Here is a 26,905-nt window from a genome sequence, read left to right as displayed (position 1 = left end):
AAACATTGATGGTGTGGACACAGTGAAGGACTGCATTGCCCTCTGAGCTGTTGTGATATCTAACATGTGAAGATTGTTGCTTCTTACATCAAAAACTCCCCAACAAACAAACCAGCAGTTCATCACCCCACCTTTAGTTCAATTCTTCTCTTCTCTTGTGTTGTCTTGACTTCACTGTCCATGTGTGTGTTACAGTGTGTATGTGAGTTTGTTTCCTGTCAGTATATGACCGACATTGGCTCATCACAGATTGAATCAACGCTGAGAAATCAGCATTTATTTTTTCTGATTTATGTATTTTCAAATCTAAAAATGCAAGTATCTATTAACTGAAGTTCTTTGGCACGATATATATTGCTCTGAGTGATTAAGACGTTTTGTCCACACGTCGCGGTCAGAGTTCTCTCAATGTTTTCTGTCTGCGGCCATTGTAACAGAGCAAAAGCTAATCCTGATATAGTTTAAAATTCAGGATCTGTATTGGGCGGTTGTGGCTCATTTGATGGAGTTGGTTGTTTTTCAATCAGAAGGTCGGGGGTTTTATTCCCAGCTCCTAAAGCCACATGTACAAAGTGTCCTTGAGCAAGACACTTATCCCCAAGTTGCTCCTGCTGCTTTGTTGGCAGCGTATGGATGTATCAATGTGTTGGACTGCTGGCAAGACAAAAAAAAAGTTCTAGAGTTCTGGTCACATTGGCTTATTGAAAACATTAACAGGCCCTTTTGTGCTGCTCTGTGCCATTTTAAAACGTTGGGAGATACTGGAAAAAAGACAATCGTTGTCGTTCACAATAACATTGAAACCAGTTTAATTATTAGATCAAGCTGCGTCGTTTGTGTCTTGGTTGAACTCCAGCTCTTCTTTTTAGTGACGTTGAATAGATGAAACATGCTGTGCTCAGGTGTGTGGGGTCTACAGTAATGCATGGCTAACAGCTGTTTTAAAAATAGCCGTCACATTTCTGTCTCTGCGCTGAACGTTAACGTCGCGTGCAGACATTGAAGGGCAGCTGAGCGGAAAAAGACAACGACAAACACTCGACTCGGGGAAATGATGCGAACATGAATGTCTTACCCCGTCCCTCTGTCTCTCTCTCTCTCTCTCGGCCCTCTCTCTCCCCCTCCTCTTTCTCTCCATCAGGTCCTCTTCTGACTGACATTTCTGTAATGACACTGTCTGAGCTCCTCAGGCCCTGCCTACATACCATCCTTAGCTTACTGTGCGCCAAACGCAGGGCCAGCTTGTCACACCGCGAGTCTGCCTGGCACACCTCACTTCCATATCAGACTGCTAAATCCCAAAAAGGATAACTCAGCTTGATTTAAAAAAAGTAAGCATCCTCCATCTTCTGGGCTCCTCTTTTGGGTTGGCTCTGCTGGAGATTAAGTGGTCGTTGGCCAGAGGATTTATTGGACGAACTCGTCTGCCAGTTTTTAGAACTGGATCTCTGCTGAGAAGTGGGTTAGTCCTGCATCTCCTCAGGAGCCCTTGTAGTCATAGATTCATATTTAGAGTGTGACACCTCATAAAATGTTAAATGTGGTAAAACACCACAAACAACCTCGACACAGGAGGCCATTTTTCCAAGAGAGTTTGATCAAAAAGGAAAATATTTTCTATGCATGAGCAATGTTATGACGCTGTGTGTGCTCTAGGGTTTGTGCATGTATGCCGTCGTGTGTTCATTCTTCTACACATGACTAAATGTACTTATCTCTTGTGATGGGTCTGCTATAATTACCACAGCCTGCAGCGCCTCATGGGGAGCATATTAACACACACGAGTGGAGGAGCAACAAACAGAGCACATGCACAAAAGTCATACAGGCTGCATGTGTGTATACATCCACTGATGTGTGAGTAATATATATATATATATATATATATATATATATATATATATATATATATATATAAATTACAAGGAAAGATGCACTGTCACTCATAACATATAATGCATAATGTCCGTATATGGATTGATGAAGCTCTAAATGCTAAGCTCATCTTTGAGTTTTAAACAATAAGGATTGAAATGATCTGAAAAAAAACATTTATCAGACAATGTTCTTTAACCTTTATAGTCTCATCATAACTTTTCTATTTTATCCTTTTTTTTTGCTGTAGGGTAAGGAATGTTTTAACACTAACCCAGGGGATGACTTTTTTTTCAGTACGAAAATTCACTGACTATTATCGGCTCTGTTGGTTCATCGGTTGAGCTCTTATACAGATAAAAAAGAATGTGTCAGGGTGCATGAGAAACGAGCTGTTGGGATCTGTTGTGTTATAGAGTATATGCTGTGCCTTGCTGTCTCCTCTCGCCTTTGTCTGCCTGTAACCTTGCATACCAGTGCATCCCCAGACTCCTTCTTATATCTTTGATCCAAGACTAAACATGTTAGTGTGTTCATTTCCTCCCACTTCTGTAGTTCTCTTTTGTATATAATAATTTAAACCAAGAAGGCCTTCATAACATTCTGTTATCTAAGAGTAGCTGCTTGTGTTTTGCATTATAGCTCTGCACGCAATCCCATAAATCAGGCTCGGGATTATCAGGTGCATACAGTTCAGAGGGAGGCCTGCCCAGCCAACCAGGCTCTGCGTCGGCTGCTTTTGCAGTCGACTCTGCACTGATGATAAAGAAGGAAATAGGATGGATTGTAGTGGTGCAGGCAGAATCCTCCGGTAGTGTTGAACCATCATTGTTATGTAATTTCCTCTCAGCGCGGATTGGTCAGGCCGTGGGTTGTTGGTGGGCTCAGCACAGTAATCTCACAAGCATTATCTGCCTCTCAGAATCAAGGGTTGTTGTGTGCAGGACTCACTCATCCATGTCAGCCTTTGTAAAAGCTACCAATCAGCTGTGCCGGCCTGTTTCCATCTCTCAGGCGAACAATGTCGTCCTCGTGCATGAAGCCGACACACTGGGGACCACTGTTATTTTAATTTAACAGCTGACCAGCTGGCTGTGGGCAGTGTGATTTAATAGGCTGGAAGTTGATCCCAAAAAAAAAAATTTTTCTTATCACAAAACTCTTTGCTGAGAAAAGGAATAAAAAATATACCTGCAATATTAAGAATTTTTCAAATACAAAAGTTATTACCACAAAAAATCTGTAAACTCATCTATATCGCCCCACAGTGGCAGTAAGGAGTAACATGACAAAGTAAGAGTCGACAACAAAAGCTAAATAACATTTAATGTTACCTTTCAGTTCAGAATATATTTTTTCCTAAACGTGGGCAGTCTTTATGTTAGTTGTATAGAATAAATAAAAAGGTGTTCTCTCTGCTTTCATTATTTACCAGTTTTGAACTGTTGCTTCAACCAATAATCATAGAATTTCACATATTATTTTACGTACATCCCATAACGCAAACTACATCACAAGTTTGTCAGTTCCTCAGCTTTTCCACTAGTCGTTTAAATGAAGAAGCTAGAGAAAAGTATGTTTTGGAGAATTAGCTTTGGCTAATCATGACTTATCTTTGCTAGCTCATCAAAGTCAGCAAGCTTCTTGCTTCTTCTTCTTTTTTGGTTCACTTTGTAGTTTCATTGTTGTTTCTGCTGTATGTTACCCAAACATGATATGTACATTGTATGTCAAAATGAATAGCAGGGTACTTTTAAGGTGGTAAATAACAATGTCAAATTGAGATGAAGTCTGAGCTTGATTTAGACTCAATCACAGCTCAACAAGAGAAGACTTCCTTTACTGTTCCATTATAAAAATACATTTTCTAAAGTTATGTACAATATTAACAAGTTTGTAGTTTTTAATCTTTTCTCAGTTCAGAGTTTTCACTTTGCTATAAACCCTTTAAGGCAAGGTGGTTTAACAAGCTGTTTGTGCTAACTGTGCTAACACATCAGTTTCAGTGCCAAAACCTTCAGAGTGCTCTTTGGTTTCCCTACTTTTGGTACTTGTGAAAAGGCTATAAAAAACACAACAAAACAACAGGGGGACCCCCAAATTAAGCAAAATGTATCTTCAATTTAGAAGAGCATGAAGAAGAGATTCCCATAGCTGAATATGGATATGTAAAAATCTAATATTGATATATATACATAATTATGTGTTTTACCACTGTATGTTTTCATTAGGAGAACCCTAAAAATCAAATCAAATTTAAAAATCCCTGCTTTTCTCCTTTATCATCGTGTCATCGGAAGCAACAGGATAGTCTCATAACTGAACATGTCAGCATCCTCTCAGACTGAGCAGACATCCATGGACTCTTATTTATTTGTTGGTAATTGTAGATTGTGAGTGTGTGTGTGTGTGTGTGTTGCATGCGATGTCAGATTGTAAAAGTAAACCACTGTAAGCTGCGAAGCTGCTTTTTCTCTTATTAATGTGGGGACACAGGAGCTGTCAGTGCAGTTGTTCCGCTGCTGGTGAAATAGTAATGAGTGTGTATAACGGAGCGGGGCCAGTGTGGTTTACAGCTCTGTTGCACTCAGAGGAGAGGGCAGGGAACGCTGACCGGCTGTTCATCACGTCTGTGTATTGGTGATGGAGACTGAACAGGAGGCTTCCTACTGGAATAAAGCTAAACTTAGACACCCAGGTCAGACTATTATTTGTCTTTTTAAGTTCATAATTATTTCAATAAGGAGTTTTGTGTGTGTTTAAACATATAACTTTGTAGGGTCATCACTGTCTGATGATGGCTTTAGTTCATATCAGAGCACACAGTGGGCACTAGTTATCAGCTACCCTCAGATTAAATGGTGCCATTTCAGTGAGAAAATTACTTTGAACTGTTCTTTGGCACACACATTGTGTAAAATGTGACTTAAAGCTAAGATCCAGATCCAGATCTACTTTCTTTTCTGTGAAAAAAGTAATTTTTAATTGTCGGACAAATCAAGACATTCAATGTCGCTCTGTAAAAATATATATTCTTCTTTCCCTTTAGTTTTGTATTTTTTAGCGTTGAAATAATGACGAAAATATAATGAATGTTATACCATGTCGCTGTCTTCTATCAGTGTACATCAGTATAGTGCTTCCATTTTCTGTTGCATAACAGGCAGTGCCCTGTCACAGAGCCAATCAGGGACCCGCACACTTCAAATGGACAGAAGTTTGAAGCAAAAGAGAAAGAAGAGAAACACCTCCAGTTTCTTTCTTACATCAGAAGTGTATCTTTTGTTTTTGTTATTGAAGAAAAGACAGCATTACTTGTTTGTGGCATTCTCATTAATGAGCATCAGAGACTGTTTCCACTTGAGGAAATTGTACTCAGTGTTGAAAAGATCTCAGATTTCAGCTCCCAAAGTAAATTGAAACTTTGGTTAATGTTAAATGAGTTTGAATTTGAGTAGGAAAATAGAACGTGCAACCTATCTTTAATGAGAAATTTAAAACAAACTTTGAAGCTAGTTGGCTAGTAGCTATGTCTAACTATAACTTCCTTTTGTTGTTTTTAACTTGTGTTTGTTTGAAAATGATTCTTCTGCTCTCTTTGAATATGCCTGCGTTATTAATTAGCTAGATAGCTTACAAATCAACGCTAATTTAGAAGTCAATGCAAACATCAACAGACTGGGGGCCAACGTTCCTCAGGAAACTAGAAGCAGTCTGAACAGCAGTCAGCTGTCAGCCTAGATGGTAATAATGTAGATCAACAACACAACAAGGCACACAACAGTCTCAACACTCACTATTTGTTCCAGTTCTGTTTCATGTTGTCACCATGCTGGGCTAAGAAAGGAACACCAGTGTCAGCCTTTTTCTGAATCTTTTTGGATGGAAAACTCTTTGAATGGTGAGAGGGGCCACGTCTTTGAGCTTGCATTAGGGCTGAGAAGTGTAATTGCCATCAGGATGTGTACAGTAATAATAAACACACCAACAAATCCTTATATGACGACCTAATGTGCACATGTATTGAATTCTTACTCAGCATATGAGCGTCTGACATTCAGTGACATTTGGAGCCTTGTGTTCAAATAATGTAGGCCAATCAGATGAAGCCCCAGCTAACCTTCAGCTAACTTTAGATAAATCTGAGTCGATGGTTGTTAGCTGTATCTCAATGACTAATGAAGGGAATAAGATCGTGTGTGATGAAGATCTAATTATTTTTTTCTCTACATTTTTTCTCTACTTTAGAAAAAAGTGGAAGACACCTTCATGATGCATCCTGCACATTCTTTAAAAAACCTTGTGAAGTGATGTGGCGAAGGACATAGCAGCCTTTGCTGAAGAAAAGAGTCTAAGTTAGGCGTGTTTTTTTAATGTAACGTGGCTTTGCTTGTTTCCACGTGAGCACACAGGCTTGTGATCTGCTGACCTTCAGAATTCCGGCTATAGAGCAGCGCTAGACGATCTCACTGAACAAATAGTCCAGTATTTGATTCCATGCGACTGTGTATCGCCAATCTCTCTCACTCTCCCTCTCTTACTTTTTGAAAATGTTTAACTCGAGCTGTATTTTTGGGAATTCCCCTGCTGTGATTTTACAAGTGCAAGTCTTCATGTTTACAGGCGTGTGTCTTCGGAGACAAAGAAAGAATATCTCTTTCAATGCATATACCCACAGAAGGATGAATGACATTATGTTAATGTTGGGCTTTTTGCATCTAAAAGGTGTTATTTTAGCAGATCCAACAATCTGCTAACACACTCACCAGTCCCTGTCAGTACCATAAGAGCCAGTATCCTCAGCCATCTGTGCCTTGACTCATTTGACTGTCATTTCACGCCATTTAAAGACCGGGTTTGGAAGTCTCCCACATAGCCTCGCCCCAGGATACCAAACCTCCCCCTCTGGCTTTGTCCCCTGCTTGGGTGTGGCTTAGAGATGAAGATTGGACAATAATGCTCCTATGTGCCTAACCCCCAAGCCTACGTGCATCATTACACTCCTACTATAACTCCCCCCACATCTTCATTCTCCCCAGAGGTTTGGGCTCTTAAAAACAGGATGGGGTGGAGCATCTGTTCCTTGAGCGTTTCCTTTCAGGCAGACCCTCCCTCTCAATCAGTCGCTTTTGAAGGTTTTAGTCTAAATCTCTGCCATCAGTGGAAACATTTAACCACAGATAACCAGTCAGACACACAACTTCTCCCTCTAGTTTAGTCATCCTGGTAATGTGTTGTGTGTGATACATTTATAATGCTGCTTATTATGCATCATGGACCCCCTCATTTATTCATGACATTTCTCAATCTCTTCTCATACTTCCATTCATTTCTGATCTGTTTGCTTGTTTTCAGGTGAGAAGCAAGCCAGAGTCGAACCTGAGCCCTATTCACACTCAGAAGACCCTGAGATGCCCAGAAACCCCCTGACAGGTCAGTGTGTGTACATTCACAAACTCAAGCACACAAATGTAAGAGCTGAATAAAGTACTTTTATTTTCATCATTGCATAAACTAGGTCTGAACCAGTTTTTATATCATCTGTATATGTTATTAATTGGAGCTGTTGCTCTTTATCCTGGACCTGACTCAAAGTGACTATGAAGTGGAATGACAGCTCCTCAAAGCCTTTGAAAGCTACTGCAGGAAAGCTTGGTCTTGATCAATGAATTAAGGAGCTTAACAGAATCAGCAACACACGCAGTTCATTCCTTGACCCTATCTTTACAAATCAACCATCAAATATAGTCTGTCTGAAATTACTCACACAGCGTCTCAGCGATTAGATCTCTCAATTGTTAATGCAGTTTTGAAAATTGTTAAACCCCAAAAAATTCATTCCTGACAAATTTTTTCTAAAATTGTTATTGTTTTTATTATTATTACTTTATTTGTAAAAGGACCATGTACAATATTAAACATAAATGTTGCCATTTGATGTATTGCACCAGAGTTAGCTCAGAGCTAGTTTACATCTGCAGTCCATCGGTTACAGGGACTGCAGATGTAAAAATTCAACATACATATCAAATTCAAAACTATCCCACTTAAATGCTGAAATTAGTAATATTGATTGGAACTATGAACTGTATTTAAAAAACCCTGAACAAATCTTTGCAGGCGTTATGTTTTTAATTGTATAGGACATCAAAAACACCAGAGAATGAAATCATTTTATAGAGCGAGGAAACAAATTTAGAAATTTTAATTTGAAGAGCTAATTCTTCAAGCTGCTTATTAATCTAAAACTCGCAGAGAGAACTAGCAGACACTTAAAGTCAGTATTGTAGAAACTAAGAGAAAACTGATAATTGTCAAATTTCTCTACAGGGCACTCTTGTCAGTGACTCTGAAAAGATAGCAAGGACTTTCAATGATTGTTTATTTCTGTCTGTTGTAGAATTAGCTTACAATTTCAAACTCCCTCTCGTCCTCCATTGGTGCTTTTCCCTACTTCTCATTAGTTCTCCTTCTCTGAGATGACATGGCATGAGCTGTCTGAGACATTAAACTCTCTCGTGCCTCTGATATTTATGGTTTAAATATTCATTTAACCATAAAATCATAAACCAAGATTCATGCAGACAGCTTTCTGCATCTTCTTTATTACCTAACCAGTGTCATTATCAGGCTTTCCTTACATCTGGAAAACTGCTCAATGCAGTCACATTATTAAATCTGATGATCCAACTCTTGTTTCAGACTAATATCCATTCTCCCAGCACTTTTAAAATGATTTAAAAATCTCTTAAATCAGCAAAGAAACCATCTTGAAGATAAACTTGCTCAGCTACCTCCCATATAGTGTCAATTTCATGTGATCAATCTTGTCTGCGTTATTATTATTCACTAAAAACATCCTTCCTCAATCAATAAAGGTCCCATTACTGAAGATAGATAGATAGATAGATAGATAGATAGATAGATAGATAGATAGATAGATAGATAGATAGATAGATAGATAGATAGATAGATAGATAGATAGATACTTTATTGATCCCGAGGGAAATTCAAGCCATTTTTAGTTTATTTCAATTCTCTTCCTCTGTGGGAATGTTGATCTCTTCATATCTATATAACATGACTCATCTCTCTCTATACCTGTTATATAGGCGTTCCTCAGGGTAGCGTCCTGGGTCCCTTACACTTATAATATAAACAATGTCCCAGATGTGTGTAAATACTCTAATTGTTTATTATATATGCTGAATACACTATACTTTTTTTTTTACCCAAATCCCGATGTCAAACTTACCTCTGATCTTCTTTGTCTATAAGACTGGTTGAAAATGAATCACTTCACTGTTAATGTTAAGAAAGCAGATTTGCACTTACCGCACTAAACAGAAACCGTTTATAACAAGGTCATATTAAACCCCTGATTGTCTGTGTTGCTGTTTAGTCTTTCCAATTAAATGTCAATCTTTCCTGTATGATTAAAAAAAAGGAAAAGAAACGAAATGAACACACAGCTAGAGTACGAGGGCTCCTGAGAGGCATGACATGACCTTTTGAAGAGAGAAAAGAACCCTTTTTTTCTGATATTCTGGCTTTGACCTTTAGTTTCTCTTTCACTGTTAGCCCTAAGTCTTGAATTAGGGAACTTTCTTATCAATAGACTCCTTTCTGGTGGTTCTATATGCCATTTAATTGTACTGTATCCTATGAGACTTAAAGCAAAACAGCAGTTTTTAAAAAAAGTATTTAGTGTGTTTTTGTTTTATCTCCACAGAACATTGGATAATATCTTCTGTATGTTTGCTAAAGAATACTTACAGAATAAGTTGTGCAGAGCTTGAAGACCCTGTGGTGCAAATGTAGGTCATTAATCACAATCTTATGATTCACATCTATCAAATTAGTTGGAGCTAGTAACCTGTAAGGCACCCACCCAACCTTGTGGCAGATTGTACATCATCTACAGTATGTTAAAAGAATGTTCACAAAAATTGTGTGCTTCATGTAAAATGAAACAAAAGTTCTTATCTGCGGATTATAAATTCTTTGGTAGTGTTTTATAGAAAAGCCATAAATGTGATTTTATCATTATTACCAAAGAGCTCTCCATAAAGATCTGATTGTATCTTCTTTGGTGCATTTCTGTGTTGTCTGTGACAATAAAGTCATTATTTTAGGCTTTAGAAAGAAAAGGAGGGATGTCACCTTTGTGTTTAAGAAAAAGGAGCATTTGTTATATGCTAGTCTAGCATTATATGCTGTGATGCAGTTGTGCAGTATGTGGGATGTGATATCATTGAAATGCAGAGACGTGCTTGCTGATTTTGTACAGAGGGATTTTCTCTTGTGCAGAAACGGTCTGTCCTACTTACAGAGACGCCACCGCAGCCGAACCTGCTGTTCCCAGCTGGTGCTGCTTTGAAATACATCCTCCCCCCCTCCTCATTCGTTTTTTTTCCTCCCTATCTTCTCTTCTCCTCTTCATCTCTATTTACTCCTCCTCTGTGAGTCTGTGCAGAAGTCCCCACCCCTCCTCCCCTCCCCTCCTCCTTGTCCTCTCTGCGTCAGACGGCTCCATTCATGAAAAGTGTGACGTGAGCGGGTCTTCAGCGACTCGATGACGCTGAAAGCCACCCACTCACGGCCCAGGTGCTGCAGGAGTTAGAGGAATGTCTGTCATCCTCCTGCCTCTGTCTCCCTCTGCTTCTCTTACTGTTTTTCTCCATCCTCACTGCCAGCTCAGCCCCTTTTTCCCTGGCAGCTTTTTCCCTTTTTTTATCCCTTCATCCCTGCCTCAGATCTGAGAGGGGACCATGTATCCGAGCTCTATCTGCTGTGAGTAATCTGGTGATGCTCTGTCTGTCAGTGCATCTGATATAAATGTACTTTTACATATTAATCTTGTATGTTTGACTTTGTCATTTTTTTGTCAGTGTAGTCAAAGGCATTGTTGTGTGTTTTTTGAATCAGCTGTGTTTGCTCAGTAGCAGTGCAGTTACAGGAGTGCGTGTGTCGAGCTGTTGTGCGTAGGTGCGTGCAGAAGCTATTTTAGGCTCAGCGGTGATGCTGCTGCTGTTTTTTTTTTTTTTTTTTTGATGCAGTACTTGTACTTGCAGTTCCCTCTGAAGGACAGGTTAAGTTGTAGATAAAGACCAACAAAAACTGTCCTCACCTTGTGAAGTAACAGCCGAATCATCCTCAAAGGCTTTTTAAGTGGAAGCTGTCAGAGATGGAAGACTTTTGTTGGGCTCGCGTGTATCACGCACAGCCGCGTTATGTCACTATAACGCTTACATTTTCCTTTTGTTATATTTGCTTAACTCTCCCTTTGTGCACCTGCCTGCTTTAGCATCCTTGACTTATTCCTCCCACTTTGCATCTCCATCCATCTCCTTATCCATTTGGCTGCAGCAGTAAAGCTCTCTCTCTCTCTCTCTCTCTCTCTCTCTCTCTCTCTCTCTCTCTCTCTCTCTCTCTCTCTCTCTCTCTCTCTGTGTGTCCACCTCTGTCCTCTGCTGCTAAGCATGTTTATGTAACTGCGCTGGATGAGTAGCCGGCAGACGGGCTTTGGAGGATAGGAGGAGGGGAGAGCTCCATCCATCCATGGATATCCATGAGGAGTTTACCACTTGTATTTCTTATTTCTAGAGTGACTCTGACTCTTTTTGGGGCTCAGTATGTAAAGACATAGATGAGTTTCAAGCTGGGATATAATGAACCCAACAGCTAATAGAAGCACTAGTGTGTATTGATTTTCTCGCTGTGCTGAGTGTCTTTAGACATTTAAAAAGAAAATGTTCTTCTAAACCCACTTCCTCGTATTAAACCCACATACTCCATTTTTAAAAAAAATCTCTTTTAAGCTTTGTGTATTTTTCATACTGCCTCCATGAAAATGGTGTCAGTCGCAGCCAGGCTCTCGCAATATGTGTGTTGGTCTGTTGTGACACTTTTTTGTCTGTCTCTCTCTCCGCTCCTTGTTGTTGGCGGAACAGGCTGACCGTCCCTATTAAAAGAGCACAAGGGGGATTGTTGTGGCAGCAGCTGCTCTGGTGAGCAGTGTGGAGTGTGTGTGTGTGTGTGTGTGTGTGTGTGTGTGTGTGTGTGTGTGTGTGTGTGTGTGTGTGTGTGTGTGTGTGTCTGAGTCTGTGTCTAAATGTGTGTCTGTGCTACTTTCTCCTGGCCGTGCAGGGCAGACAGGCCCAGTTCACATGGAGCCGGCTCCTCTTGTGTCCTTTGTTGTCGCTCTGGGAGTCTTTCCCATTGGAGCGTGGTGGGTACAATATTACGCCGCAAGCAGTCGCAACAGCAGCAGCAGCAGAAAAAAGCAGTTTTTCATCTCCCTTTTGTCTGTTTCTTTTTCCATTTATCTCTCCCCTTTCTTCTCTTTTCTGTTTCAAGCCACAAAATACACCACGTCTTTTTCTCTCTAATCTTCTTTTCTTCTTCCACTTCTTTCTTTGAGCCTCTCTCTCGCCTCACTGTCTCCTTGGCCTCTCCGTCCCTTCTCTGTCTGTTTGCTTTCGTCATCTATCCGGATGAATCTGGTTAGAGTTCATAAACGGCGCTCTCCAAAGCTTTAGCGTTATGTATCAGTGTGGACAAAGACTCGGCTTGACTGAAAAGGCACATTTTTGTAGCCCTGCAAGCTTTCCAGAGCAGAGTGTGCGTGATAGTTGCAGATTTTAGGAGGCGGCGTGTCCTGGTTGCAGCACTGGCTTGCAGCCTCAGTAAGAGAGAGGCTATGAAAAGGAAGCTGGAGGGAGAACATGTGACGTGTCGACTGCGCACACTGTTTTCTTCAGTTTTATATTTTCTCATCTCTGGCTGGTACTGGCTGAGGCTATTTGAGGCAAAAGTTATATTTGTGAGTGTGTTCAGGGTGCTAATGAAACACATCCATGTTAAAAAAAAAAAGAAAACAAACTTTGTTTAGCTTGGATGTCAAAGCATGACTTTGATTTGTTGCACTGAATGGAGAGCTAGGAAACCACACTATGAGACTTTGATTTGTTTTGCACTGAAGAGGAAGAGGAGTAATGGGAAAGCTTTTTTTTTTTTTTAACACTTTCATCATCCAATCAATCTGTGGCAGTTTCATTCATCTATGTCCTCTCCTCCTTGTCTCTGGAAAATCAAGAGAAAGTACAGATGTTCCACTTGTGATTTGAAGTATTACAAATGCTCCTAATATGTATTTGCACATGTCAGTCTATAAATGCTCCCATACCGTCATTTACAAGCCTCTTAAAAAATCCCTTGCTCTCTCCTTTCCGTAATGCTGGAATGTATAATCTTTTTGTTTTAGTTCAGTAGAGAATAACTTAATTATTAATGTTTTTGTCTTGACATTTTTTGTCTTTGCTTATAAGTATATCATACCCCGAGATATAACAAGATCTGAAAACAAATCTATCCAGGTCACAATAATTCAAGTCTTGAACCTTAAAGGCTACTAGATTTGGTTGAAAACCAACCATGTCCAGTTGCCTTTCAGATCAAGCCTTAAATAATTTAACAACCAAAATGAATCAGTTTCATCTGAGAGATTGTATATTCTTTATTGCATTGGCATCAATACAAATGTAAATGTCTCCGCTCGTGAGATGAATAAAGGATTATTTTATCTTAATCCTTGGCATAAGTATCTGGATTAAAAAAACATGTTTTTTGTTCATAGTTGCAGGTGAGTCCAGGTGAATCACAGGGGGAATCTGAATATGAGGAGAGAGTGATTACAGGAAATAGATCAGCCCATACATCAGCAGACGCCTGAACGCTGTGCCAGAATTTGTTTATTTTCTCCCTCCATCGCCAGGCCCGAACTGACTGCAGATTATTACTTTCACCCACCTTCAGTTGACTTAACAATCCCCCCTCTGGCAGGACTCAAAGCCATGATAGCTCAGGAAAGATGATTTAGACATTAGCCCACATCCTGACAAATTAAATCAGGCCTGGACTGAGTCACATTTCTGAGGTCTCCATGTCACATGTTCACATAGCAAGATATTAATTCAGTGACAAGAGGGGAATCCATGAGCAGAGAGTTGTGTTTTGTAACGTTGCTGACTCACATTGATATTCCTAGCCATGAAGGTTCAGAGTCTGCTTTGACTAAAGAAACAAGTACAGATAACAGAGTTCCAATGTGACCCGAAGTCACAGACAGTAACGTGTTATTGAGCACAAAGACTTCTGACCCACAGATGATAAAACACTCATGTATTTGTCCAAGCTGCTTTTCGAGGAATCTGTCCCTTTTTTTTTTCTTTTTTTTTGAGGTACCTTCCAGTTCCTGTTTTTGCTCCACTTGTTTCAAGTAAAGGAGTTCAAGAGGGATGGAGAAAGTCTGGGTCAGGCATTTGTCTTATTTCTCTTTCCCTCAAGCAATGAGGCGATGGAGCAGACCAGTCTGTCAGAACTGCAGAGCGTCTCTGAAAGGTTTGACCCTGGCTCACTGTGCTACAATCATGTGCTACTGTTTGCCTCTGCTTTCAAAATGATAATAAAGTTGGATATTCTTATAGAAAAGGGGCTGTAAACGTGTAGAATGTGTGGCAGCTCGTCAAGCTGAGATTTTGTCCATCTTATTTGGGTTTAAGAAACATAGTTCTCTTTCTTCTGATTACAATACTGTAACAATAGGAGACACTGTCTGTTCTTACTTTATGAAGAGCTCAGTGGGTACAGAAAAGCAAGTTAAGTGTTGTATACGAGTGTGACTGGCAGCAGAAGGCCAGGATGGATGCTGTGTTGACATGGTAACGTGTGAATGATGAGGTGCGAAAGGGTCTAATTTGGGTCTTTGTTGTTGGCCCAGCTGTCACCTGAAGGGGGGGGGGGGGGTCCCCTTGTGGGGCCCAGCACGACTTCCCTTAATGAGGAGCAGAGTGATGAAGACACAGATCACACTGCTGCTTCTTCTGCTGCTGCTGACATCTTAGCTTTAATGCAGTGTGAAAATACTGTATGTAAGCAGTCTGTCTGATGCTACGTTAATATGTTGTGGTTGTGGAAGTTCAGAGTGAAAGCACTGAAACACAATCTAAACAACTATATTGGCTTTTGCTGAGTGGCACAGAAACCCCCTGTCCCCAGTGGATTGCTGGGAGTAGTGGGATTATTGGATCCTGCCAGACACGCCCTGGGCTTGTGTTTGTGTGTGTGTGTGTGTGTGTGTGTGTGTGTACCCACACGTGTAAACTCCAATCCCCCTCCAACAGCAGCTGCTGCGTACACACACACACACACACACACACACACACACACACACACACACACACACACACACACACACACACACACACTCATATAAGTGTGGTACAGTTGTTCAGAACTTTACCCGGCCTGCTCCTTATTTTGAAGTGTTTATGTACTCAAGAGTGACTAACGATGATTCACTGTGCTATTGAACGTTGGCGTTCGTTTTTCTTTTCGAGAGCCATGGCTTGTGAAAGGATGTGTATGGAGGGGTATATTGAAGGGGGAGGGCTGAATGGGGGCTGTGTTTGTACAAGCTTGTTTCTAGAGGCCTGTAGAGGGATTAAAGGATCAGCCCCTGATCATTTCTCTCTCTCTCTCTCTCTCTCTCTCTCGCTCTCTCTCGCTCTCTCTCGCTCTCTCTCGCTCTCTCTCTCTCTCTCTCTCTCTCTCTCTCTCTCTCTCTCTCTCTCTCTACCGTGTATCTGACTTCATTCCCTCAGGCAACGTCCACTCCATCCAAAACATGTAACTTATCTTTCTTTTTTTGTTACATCAGTGGGTCCTTTTGCGTAATTAAGGTCACTTTCAGATAGTGCTGTAAATAAAGGACAGTAAATGAAACCCAGAGCCCTTCTTAATGCAGCACAGACATTATTCATTGGAGTCTATGTCCATAGAGATCTTCCATTAGAGATTAAGGGGTGAGAGCAAGAGGTCCGTTTTCTGCTCTTGGTGTCAGACTCGATCTTGTTTGGAAAGAAATTGGTCGATGAGAGTTTAAATAGTTAAGATGTTGTCAAATGATGTCAGATGTCTGTCAAATCGCGCTCAGTAGTTCATCTTAAGTTGAGTTAATTGTGCTTTTTTTGGCCTGGTATATTGTGGCTACTGTGCGTGATGTATTGTTTTTTTACAAGTGCGTGTATTTGTCCAGTTTACCACATCCAACCACCTTGACCCACGTCAGGAGCCCAGCTCTGCCATTTGCCCATGGGATGGAATTACAGCTCGGGCCTCTTCACGAACAGCTCAATTGTCTCGGCTGTGGACGGGACGGATTTATTGGATACCTGAGAGAGTATTCTCTCCTTCCCCTGCACTCTCAGCAACCTGCTTAGAGACAGGCCTGCATTATAGATGAGCTTCTGGCAGCCACTACACTCTCACAGCGCTCAGGTTACTCCCTCAGCAGATACAGTATGTAACATATATGCAGCATCTATGTGGACTAAGGGTTAGGACGCAGACCATCACACTCATATCTGGTTTGAGACCCGTCAGGAACTTTGTATTCGCCCTCGTCTTCTCTGTTCTTTGTTTTATTAGCAGGTATCAAAAAAGCTTCAAGAAATCTTCAGATACCAAAATGGGTCTTTTGAAATGCCTCTGACTTGATCTGTTCTATCAGTTATTAGTGTGTATGACACCGTTCATTGCACCCAGCACATATAATTCACTTTTCCACCCTGAAATCTAATTATTTTTTCTTCTCATAACAAAACGTGAGTTGATATTTTTCATGCAAGAGATAATTTGCACCCTTTGAAGAGTCCTTTATGAGCATTGGTATTAAGTACATCACCACTGTAGCTTATAACTACATTTATCACTCTGCAGCATCAGGTGTTCTGAATACACTTTACCTGGAATAATCCATCACACAGGCCTCCAAGGAAAATGTCAACAGACTCTGGTTTCACTGGTTGCTTTATAAATGGATACATTTGGATAAGACAAAGTAGCTGTTTTGACATAGACAAACTAGCAGGTAAAAGTGTGGCTTTCTTATGTTCTTATCAAGTTGTAGAACAGAAAATTGATGATGATTAAAGTTAGAAAATGTATATAAATGTTGTTTGTACTGTTATATAAAGCAATATCAAATTCCAAGCTTCACTTGTACTAAATAACCACAGAGATGTTTTTATGTTTGGCATTCTGTCTGTGGATTTGTAATATGACCAACAGTTGTGCTATATGGCAGTCGCTAGCAACTGAAGCAACAAGAATGTTAAGATGGCAAACTACTACAAAGACCACAATGCATTGCTAGTTCAGAATGGTGTTTTATGGTATGTCAAAGCTAGGAACATGACCAATCTGTGTTCTCCAACAAAACGTTTACGGCATTAATGCATTTTAGTTTATTTAAGGTTCATTTTTATGGCATTAAATTGGTAAAAAAAAAAATGTCATGGGGCGCAGATGGTCGCAGATGGTCTCGCAGTAAGGTGGCGGCCATTTCCTACTCTGCACTGTCCTATCTAATAAAGGCATAACAAAAATATATCTAAAATAAAATTAAGAAAGTTTCATAACAAAGCTCAGGGTTTCTCTGGTGCTTTTGGGTGAACAAAGGATTTCAGACAGCTTTTTCCGGATTTTCTTTTTTGTGTCACAAGCTCAGCTGAACAGAAATAATGCAAGATTTTTACTTTTCTTCTGATACTCGTTAGTTTGACAATGATGCTGATTTTTGATTAGAAGTATCAGGCATGGTTTGTTATGTAGCTTCAGCAGTAACACTATCTACATCAGAGGGGTCACAGCTTTATTGTACTTTGACCGATGCCAACAGGAAAAGCTGTATGCTCATGCCAATGTTCAAGCAGAGTGCAACATAGACAACGTGTGTTTCAGTTGGACCTCCCAGCTGCCCTCTCGCCTTCAGGAAACTTCCACGTAACCAAAGCCTGCTCACGCTGTCTCCTCCCTCCTGGACTTTGATCTTTTGTTCCCGACTGCACACACTTTACAGCTTCTCAATATCTCCCTTACTCTGTCTGTCAGTCCCGCTTTTCTAATGCCCCCTCAAACTTGATTGGATTTCTAAGGCCATGTCCCCATGGGCTTACAGAGGAGGAAATCAAGTGTCTTTTACAAAGCAATTCATTCACTGCTTATGGCGCTTTTTGCAAAGATTGGTAAACAAGTACAGCCAGACTTGATAAATGACCATCTGAAAACACAGTGAACTTCACAGTCGCAACAAATTAGAGCCTCTATGTGCAGGATTTGAACACTTCTGAATCTGGCATCTCCCAGTGGTCGAGTCGAAAAACTCGGACTGGCAGCATTGCACACCAATACTCTATCAGGGACAGTGACATGAAGGGAGGAGGGGAAACTTATGAAGCTTATTTTTTTCAAAATGGAAACCGAATAAGTGGATTTTACAATCAGGACAAATGAGGTAGTTTTCTTAAATACGTCTTTAATATGAAGCATAACGTTTTTGGGGAATGTTGTTCATTAGAGATAATTTTAAAACACACAAACAGCCATTAGAAGCTTACTGTCTTTTGTGTCCAAGTCCATTCTTTGGTCCCTTGATAAGACTTTAGTAAGCTGTATTTGTTGACAGAGATTCTGTGATGCTATTGATAGCTCAGAAGTGAAAGTAGAAGGATGTTGAGTTTAGACAATATAATCCCTGTTAATCCAAGTTCTTTCTTTAAGATGTCTCATCCTATACTACTATACTAGGACTAGTGCCCCAGGTGTGGTTGACAGTGCTTTTCTTTTCTTTTCTTTTTTTTCTTTTTTACAGTGAAGTGATGTGCTTATGTCGATTTTTTTTTAAATGGTAATATCTACATTTCTCAGGTTTTCATATGCAGGAGTAACCAAACACATTTTCTTGTTGCTTTAGCCACAGACTGTGCATCAAATTTTGACTTTTAGGCAAGGTGTGTTGTGTCCCCCTCCTTTGCCAAGCCGTGTCTTGACCACTTCCTTTGCTGTGGTCCTGAGGTCAGTCGCTAGATAAGCAGTGAGAGTGGGCTGAGTGTGCCAGATGTTTTGCTCTCTCCTCTCCTAATAAATGGAAAGAGCTTTAACCGTAGCTATGCTGTTTATGCTTCACATAGAACACTGTAAAGCCTGTGTGTGTGTTTGTGTGTCTTTGTCTGATTAGTCCAACTGTTTCCCAGAAATGTCAAAAGCCGTTTTGACCGAAAGCCCACAGAACTAAAGGTTCAGGGACTTCTTTTGAAGGAATTAAAAGGTTCCCGTGGCACATGACTCTGCGTTTCCACCGCTGCCTGAAGTTCTGGGAAGTTTATGCAAATGAGGCTGTATGGCTTTGCAAATGCCTTAATTAATTAAGAATTGATTGAATTTTTTTGTTATGACATTTCAACTGTAGAACATCTGATTTTTTAAAATTGTGAATACAGAAGTTCTGTGTAGGGAACATTTTGATATTGTATTTCTGAAAAAAGATTTTCAGTCACCAAAGTTAGTATGCTAGATTTTTTTTTATAAAAATGGAGAATAAAGAAAGCAAAAGTATACAAGTCAATCATTATTTTTCACAAACATCAATGTAAATTATTTTTGCAGAAGTCAAATCAAGTAGTTTTTATCTTGATGAATTACTTAAAATACACTTAAAGTAAAACTAAACAAGTTGAAGAGATTAAAACACTATAAATGTTTTAAATCAAGATCGAACATCCGACTCTTCTCTTGCTTGCTTTTCTATTTATTTTCAGTTTAGTTTATTTGTACTTAAAGTCTTTCTTTGTCTATAACATATATTTTTTACATTTTTATAATTGTAGAGTGTGATCTAACACTCTGACCAATCAGAGCCATGGACCTTCAGAAAGTACATAACCCCTAGCAGGTAGCAGCTTTTTTTAGGGGTAAACTTCTACCCCAGAACTACATTATTACCCTTATAGATCTGGTGGAAACGCGCGTAGTTCCTGAAAAAGACCATAGTTCATGGTGTCCGGTCGAAAAGGGGTTAAAGAATTATTCTGCAGCGTTGTTCGTACAACAACTGTCTCTGACAGTATGCCTTCATTTAAACAGATTTCCGACCCTCCCCATCCTGTTGTGATTTCTCTCCGTAGTTGAAAAAAAGTCATCATTAATGTAAGCTCTTGAAATCCCACAGCTCAGAGAGGAATTGAGAGGATTGCATTCTTTGTGGGTGTGATATTGCACCTCTGCAAAAGTTCAAATGATGTTTATGTTGTGTCAGAGGTGTCTACAATCATCTGAATAGGTCTTAACTCTACCTTTTTTTTTTATTTCAATTTGCATTATATTTTTCATTTACTCTATGCTTTTAGCTAACATGTCTTTCTTTCTTGTTTTTTCTGTCTCCACATTCTGCAGGTGAATTTCAGCGTTTAGACGAACACTCGTGTTAGGAAGCACTCGATTCATCCTCGCTGGACAGCCCATGCACATGCACGACAACATGGGTAGCTCCCCGGAGGTGCTCTCGTGGACTTCCTGCCCCAGTCTACTGGTGGGCAAACTCAAGGAGGAGCTCAAACTCACTGTGGTTGGGGACGGAATGAAAAAAACAAACTTGCCCAACTCCCAACCTCAGCCTCCTCCGGCACCTCCATTGAACCTACCTCCTCAGATTATCACAGACTTGGCCCCGCCCACACACCTGCCTGTTCCCCCGCAGACTCTACAGACGCCAATTCAGGATGAGGACTCAATGCTGGGGGGTATAAGTCCCCCCAACATAGCTTTGAGTGTGGATTCTACAAGGAGCGAGGGCGGACACTTTGACAACAGCGTGCTTCAGCTGCAGGAGCAGGACCATGAGGAGGCTGTGTCACCGGCCTCATGTGAGCACGGCTGTGGGAGTGGCATGGAGGAGCAGACGGGAGAAGGAGACTGTCCCATGGATCACAGTTGTGAGGGGAGGCAGAACCACCCACACCACCCTGATGACATCAAGCTGCACTTCCAAAGAGCAGGTCCTGGTTCGGGCGGCTTCTTAGAGGGGCTGTTTGGCTGTCTGCGGCCCGTCTGGAACATCATCGGGAAGACATACTCGACAGAATACAAGCTGCAACAGCAAGGTTAGTCTCGTTTCACCTAATGTAGTGGACCAGCTTAAAGGCAGGGTAGCATCCTCTCTGTTCTCCGTATGCTCTAACCCCCTCCCCTCTGTGCTTACTCAAAAGCCCCGCCCCTCACTTACATGCATTGGTCGAGAAGCAGATTTCAGATTGTTTTGAGTGTGGGCTCGTGCATGCATGGGATAGAGAGGCTCGATTGGTTTGTAAAACGTGTACAGAGTGCCGACATTGGTCAAAGTTTTTACGTGTTTACAACTGCTCCAGATGACTTTTTTTATTTCTTTTTCAGAGCACATGCATTATTAATTGCTGTCAGGACCTAAAGACAATTTCATCCAAAATCTTCGAAAGTGTATCGGGAGAAAATTACCTACCCTGCCTTTAATTAAATAGCCATCCCCAGCTTCACAATATTGCTGTTGTGGGTGAAACTGTACTGCTGTCACTTTGAATTGAGGTCGTGGTTTAGGTAGACTCACCTTGCTGCAGGGCTGCCTGTGCAGGCTGCACACAGAGGCTACACGATAGTGGAGGTTAGACAGAACGAGGCCCGGCCAGCTAATGTTCAAACGTAAAGGGATGGAGACTTCAGTGGCATCCTCTCTAGTCTTTGTTGTTTTCAAAACCTAAACACAAAAGTGGGTAACAAATAACTCACTATTTACACAACTTGTGAGACATTTTTAACAGTAATGCTGTAATACTAAACAAGGATTCTCAGTTTGACAAATGTTATCTACATATGTCGACATAGATGTGCCTTTTTATGAAAGTTTACAGGTGACTCACCTAGTACATGGCATCTGTTCAGTAATATAACTGTGAAAATGTTTTTGTTATGACACAACCTTTTAAAGGAACAAATCTTCCTTTATTTGTTTCACATCTTGGATTTGTCATCAATGTGAGTAATCGCACCTAGCTAAGGAGTAATCCAATGCATAACCCCTTTTAAAAAGACAGATTATTTCCATTAGACTTTGTTTTGAATTAAGGACAGAAATAAACAAGTTAATAATATGTGATATGTGAGATTTACAGGTGTTGGTAGTTTGATCTTTGTTGTTCCAGCTGTTCACCCGTGATCTAATCTTTTTGCTCCGCTAAGCTATCTAGCAGTTTCTTACAGCCTCACATTATCATACCAACAAGATAAGTGTAATCAATCTACACAATATGTTTCCCTTCATTTCAACGAGAAATTATGACAGCATCGAGTGAAAAACAAATGTTGTATACCTCTAAAGGCACAATACTTAATAGGCTTCTGTTTAAAAATATGATTGACTTGTTTCCAGACATGTGGGAGGTTCCATTCGAGGAGATTTCAGAGCTGCAGTGGCTCGGCAGCGGTGCACAGGGAGCCGTCTTCTTGGGAAAGTTCCGCTCTGAGGAGGTGGCCATCAAGAAGGTGCGCGAACAGAAGGAGACGGACATTAAACCCCTGCGAAAACTCAAACATCCAAATATCATCAGCTTTAAGTAAGTCTGCAGCAACCTGCGCTTGTGTGTAAACAAATGCAGTGTCATGTTTTCTAGCTGGAGGCTCTACAAATGTCATTCCTGTGTTTTGTCCACTTTAGGGGTGTGTGCACGCAGGCACCTTGTTACTGCATCATCATGGAGTACTGCGCTCAGGGCCAGCTGTATGAGGTGTTGAGAGCGGGGAGGAAGGTGACCCCAAGGCTGCTGGTGGACTGGGCCTCAGGCATCGCCAGCGGCATGAACTACCTACACCTTCACAAAATCATCCACAGGGACCTCAAATCTCCCAAGTGAATATTCTCTCTTTTCTTGCTATATTAAGAGAAAACGGACTTCATTTATATATATTTATGTATTTGTTTTGTTTTTTTACTCTGAGCAGAAGCCTTACTAACAACTAGGTTTATTTCCTCTGTGTCTTATTTTGTGAAATATCTCCAGTATGAATAACAGTAAAATAGATTTTTCCCCAGATCTACAAAAGAGTACAGTATGTTTGTTTGTGTTGTCAAAGTTATCCATCAGCTGATCTGTTAATCTCACGAGAAGCGCTTAGCAGCCTTGTTCAGTATTTGTTAGCCCAAAGCGACAAAAACAATTTCTCCTTTCAGCTGTGGCTTGTCTGACATTAACTTAAAGGCCATTCTCAGAATTGATAAAAAAGTTTGCCTCTGTAATCTACGAGTAAGACACAGTGTCCCGCCTCATGCTGCTCATCCGGCCCCATCCTGCGCACACTGTAGCCCTGTTCCTCTAATCAATATTATCATGCTGCAGCAGTGCTGAACACTGTATTAGTCAGCAGAATGATAGCTGGCTGAATGTGCAAGAAAGGTCAGACTCATTTAGCTAATGGAGTGATTCAGATGCAGAAATGCTTCTGACAAAGCTGAGTCTTTTGAACACAGATTAAAAAATTGCCAAATTAGAAGAAAAACCCATTCCTCTTCCAGAATGAAGGACTTTCTCTAAAAAAAAAATCGTTGGGATTGTTTAACTTAAGTCACTTGACCTGTTTTAATGTCAGTCTGACACTGCTATCCTCTAATATGAAAGGTTTTTAAAGTCTTAACAAGTGTGTTTGTTTTCTGTGTGTTTTAGTGTTTTGGTCACCCACAACGACACTGTGAAAATCTCTGACTTTGGAACATCCAAAGAGCTCAGTGACAAAAGTACAAAGATGTCATTTGCTGGTACGGTGGCCTGGATGGCCCCAGAAGTGATAAGAAATGAGCCTGTATCCGAAAAAGTAGATATATGGTGAGTGCTAAAATTGTTGTGCAAATGTACAATAATATATTATATTCTAAGAAATCAATAGTAAAGGTGTTAATATGCAGATTATGATGATTCAAGCTTGAACATGACAAAAAGTTGCGCAATTGAAATACTGTTTAAGTGGTCCAGTCTCCAAAAATCTACTACTTTAAATTGATTCTGTATATTGTTACCATTTACAGACCTGACTCACTCTCCTTGTGCTCTGCAGGTCTTTTGGTGTTGTGTTATGGGAGCTTCTGACTGGAGAGATTCCCTACAAAGACGTGGATTCCTCTGCCATTATTTGGGGTGTTGGCAGCAACAGTCTCCACCTTCCTGTTCCCTCCACCTGCCCCGATGGCTTTAAAATCCTCATGAAGCAAACATGGTGGGTGTGATTAAACATCATAGTCTCAGTTGGTGTTCAAATAGTTTGAGGTCGGCGTCTGTATTAAAGGTCACTTATTATGCTAAATACACTTTAACATGGTGTTCTAACACTCAGACTCCTTAATCATGAAAATAGTCCATCCTCTCTTTTGCCTGCTCCACTTTTCAGAAAATATGTTTTCAAACAGTCCTTTTGAAGATTTTCCCTTAATGGCATCACAAAGGGAAGTAACCCCTCCCAAAGCTAGGTGTTTGTTCTGCCCTCTGAGTCTGCCTTGCAATCCTATTCCAGAGAGGGGAAAGGTCAGACACAGCTCAGTTGCATTAAAAGCTACAGGCAAAGAAACAGCCTGTTCTGTGCAGGGCTGGTATAGAGGGGTTTATAGGCATGATAAAATAAAGGATCTGAGTGGACAAACAAACAATAGATTTCTGTCTTAACAAACAAAATGCTAACCATGCACCACATAGATAGATGGATGGATTTTTTTTTTCTCATTGTTTATTAGATTTTTAATCACATCTGCTCTCCCTTCCTTCTGCTGGTTTTGCTGATCTTTTGACAGGCAAGGCAAACCTAGGAATAGGCCTTCATTTCGTCAGATTCTACTACATCTCGACATTGCCTCTGCTGATGTCTTGGGAGCTCCGCAGGAGACCTACTTCAAGTCTCAGGTTTGAACTGTTACTACAAATCAGTCTCCGGACTGTACATGCTGCTTCTGCCTAAATTATTGCCCGTTTTAGCTCTAGACTTCTTATACGTGTTCTAGATGATAATGTTATTTTAGTTACAGTCCTGAGAATCAACATTTAATGTGATATTGACTGTTCATCCAAATTACAGTCAGAATGGAGAGAGGAGGTGAAGAAACATTTCGAGAAGATCAAGAGTGAAGGCACCTGTATCCACAGGCTGGACGAGGAGCTCATCCGGCGTCGGAGGGATGAACTGAGGTGTGTAATAAATGAGAGTCAGATAGAAAGAGTGAGCACTTTGCAGGAAAAGAAAGCAAAAGTGAACCTTTTGTCTGCTGATCAGGCTCTCTCGACATATCCATAGTTTCTCCTATGTTTTGATGTCAAAGAGTAATCATTTCCTGCTTTTCTGCACACTTTTAGGCATGCTCTGGACATCCGGGAGCACTATGAGAGGAAACTAGAACGAGCAAACAATCTCTACATGGAGCTCAGCGCCATCATGCTGCAGCTGGAGGTCCGGGAGAAAGAACTAATGAAGTATGTAAACATTTTATCACAATATTCACTGGTCAGCTTCACTACGATTTCTTTATCATTTGGTCTCCCACTACTTACTTCCTTCAGTGAGGAATTTCCAGTGATGTTATATTTATTTTTAAATTATTACAGTTACTGGGGAGATCACGGATGTTATAGTAAGAAGAGACAGTAGTTAGTGTTTGGTTTTGTATTCACTAGAACAATAAGGCATTTTGAGTTGCATCACAAACAACTGTCAGACTTTTTTTTTTTTTTTTTTTTACATATTCCGACAAAATCTTCTTTGAAATGTATTTGATTTTGCTTGAGAATGAGAAATAAAACACATCTTTTTGTGGCTTATTTGTAGCACATTCCTCGGCCTCATCTTATGAAATGTTACTGTGTACCGTCTCTAATTACTGTATGATACCTAAAATGAACAAAAAAAAAAAAAGACAATTGTTTTAACTGTCATGAAAACCCTAAACTTATTATGTCACTTAACAGGAGAGAGCAAGCAGTGGAGAAGAAATATCCCGGGACATATAAGCGGCACCTGGTCCGACCCATCGTCAGGTCCAACGCTGTGGAGAAGCTTATCAAGAAGAAGGGAAGCATTTCCCACAAGCCGGGGATGCCGTCCGCTAAAAGGTCTGTAGCATCAAAAAGAAGAACCAATTTGTTTCTAATGCTACACATCCATTATCATTTGCAGATTTGCATTGATGATATTAACATACATTTAAAGTGACAAAGCTCATACAATCAACCTTTTTTTTATTATTGAATAATTCATGTTGCATAACATTAATGTTGCCGAATTCATTTCTTTCAGGCCAGACTTGCTTCGTTCTGATGGTATCCCCAGTGTCGACTCTCTTCCCTCCCCATCGCCTCTATCAGCAAGCCCGAAAGTCTCCACGCCTCCCGGCAAAGCCCGATACAGAAGCAAGCCTCGCCACCGCCGCGCCAACAGCAAAGGAAGCCACAGTGAGTTCCCTGGGCTGTTAAAGTCCATAGCCGGTGGCCAAGAGGACACCCAGTCTCTTCAGGAGCAACAGTTCCACCATCACCACCACCACACACTACCTGAGGGGACCCTCCTCCCCTTAAAGGGCCGCGAAGAGGCCGTCGTCAACTGTGCCAATAACCTACGCTACTTTGGTCCTGCGGCTGCCCTCCGCAGCCCTCAGACAGACCACCTGCAGCGTCGCGTTTCTGAATCCAGCCCTGACCTCATATCCACGGCGGTGGACGCAGACACGCGACAGAGGACTTCATCCACCAGCTCCAACCATGTCCCAGGTGCTGGTGCAGGTTCTCTGTGTCCCTGCTGTCAGGCTCACCCCTTCCCTGGATGCCTTCACTGTCAGGAGACCCCTCCAGTATCAAACCACCCAGAGTTACCTCACTACTCACTGCTCAACACCCAGGAAAGCGCCCAGTCCTTTTTAGGGGCTCCTTGCAAAGACCAAACTACAGACAGCGAGGCCACAAAAAAGACTGAGGCGCAGGAACATGATGCATCCAAACACACACACACCCTCCCCACTGCACTGCCTCGCATCTTCAGACCTCTCAGGAAGGTGAGCACAGCTGGAGTCCTCTCATGACTGACCCTGTAGTGAGTGTTTGTGCTACAAAACTGAAACTGATGTAGTAACAGCTGC

At 41.0% G+C, this 26,905-nt stretch overlaps 1 protein-coding gene across 2 annotated transcripts in view; it reads left to right on the top strand.

Moving 5' to 3' along the window:
* Positions 1–26,905, top strand: part of map3k13 (mitogen-activated protein kinase kinase kinase 13) — a 35,457-nt gene that overhangs the window by 3,750 nt on the left and 4,802 nt on the right. Inside the window, exons 2-12 of one of the 2 annotated variants that reach the window (XM_079357464.1) lie at positions 7,231–7,308; positions 20,170–20,876; positions 22,175–22,358; positions 22,460–22,651; positions 23,463–23,621; positions 23,851–24,009; positions 24,578–24,686; positions 24,859–24,968; positions 25,134–25,250; positions 25,743–25,886; positions 26,071–26,821. In XM_079357464.1, the coding sequence (XP_079213590.1) occupies positions 20,237–20,876; positions 22,175–22,358; positions 22,460–22,651; positions 23,463–23,621; positions 23,851–24,009; positions 24,578–24,686; positions 24,859–24,968; positions 25,134–25,250; positions 25,743–25,886; positions 26,071–26,821 (2,565 nt within the window). In that variant the 5' untranslated portion in view covers positions 7,231–7,308; positions 20,170–20,236. Of the gene's footprint in view, positions 1–7,230; positions 7,309–10,292; positions 10,669–20,169; positions 20,877–22,174; positions 22,359–22,459; positions 22,652–23,462; positions 23,622–23,850; positions 24,010–24,577; positions 24,687–24,858; positions 24,969–25,133; positions 25,251–25,742; positions 25,887–26,070; positions 26,822–26,905 lie in introns of those variants that run through there. The other variant, XM_079357465.1, reaches the window with a different exon arrangement.

This window comes from Symphodus melops (genome assembly GCF_947650265.1).
Source record: "Symphodus melops genome assembly, chromosome: 12".
Classification (NCBI taxonomy): Eukaryota; Metazoa; Chordata; class Actinopteri; order Labriformes; family Labridae; genus Symphodus; species Symphodus melops.
Note: the sequence above shows the minus strand (reverse complement) of the source record. Positions and strands in the feature narration are given on the sequence as shown.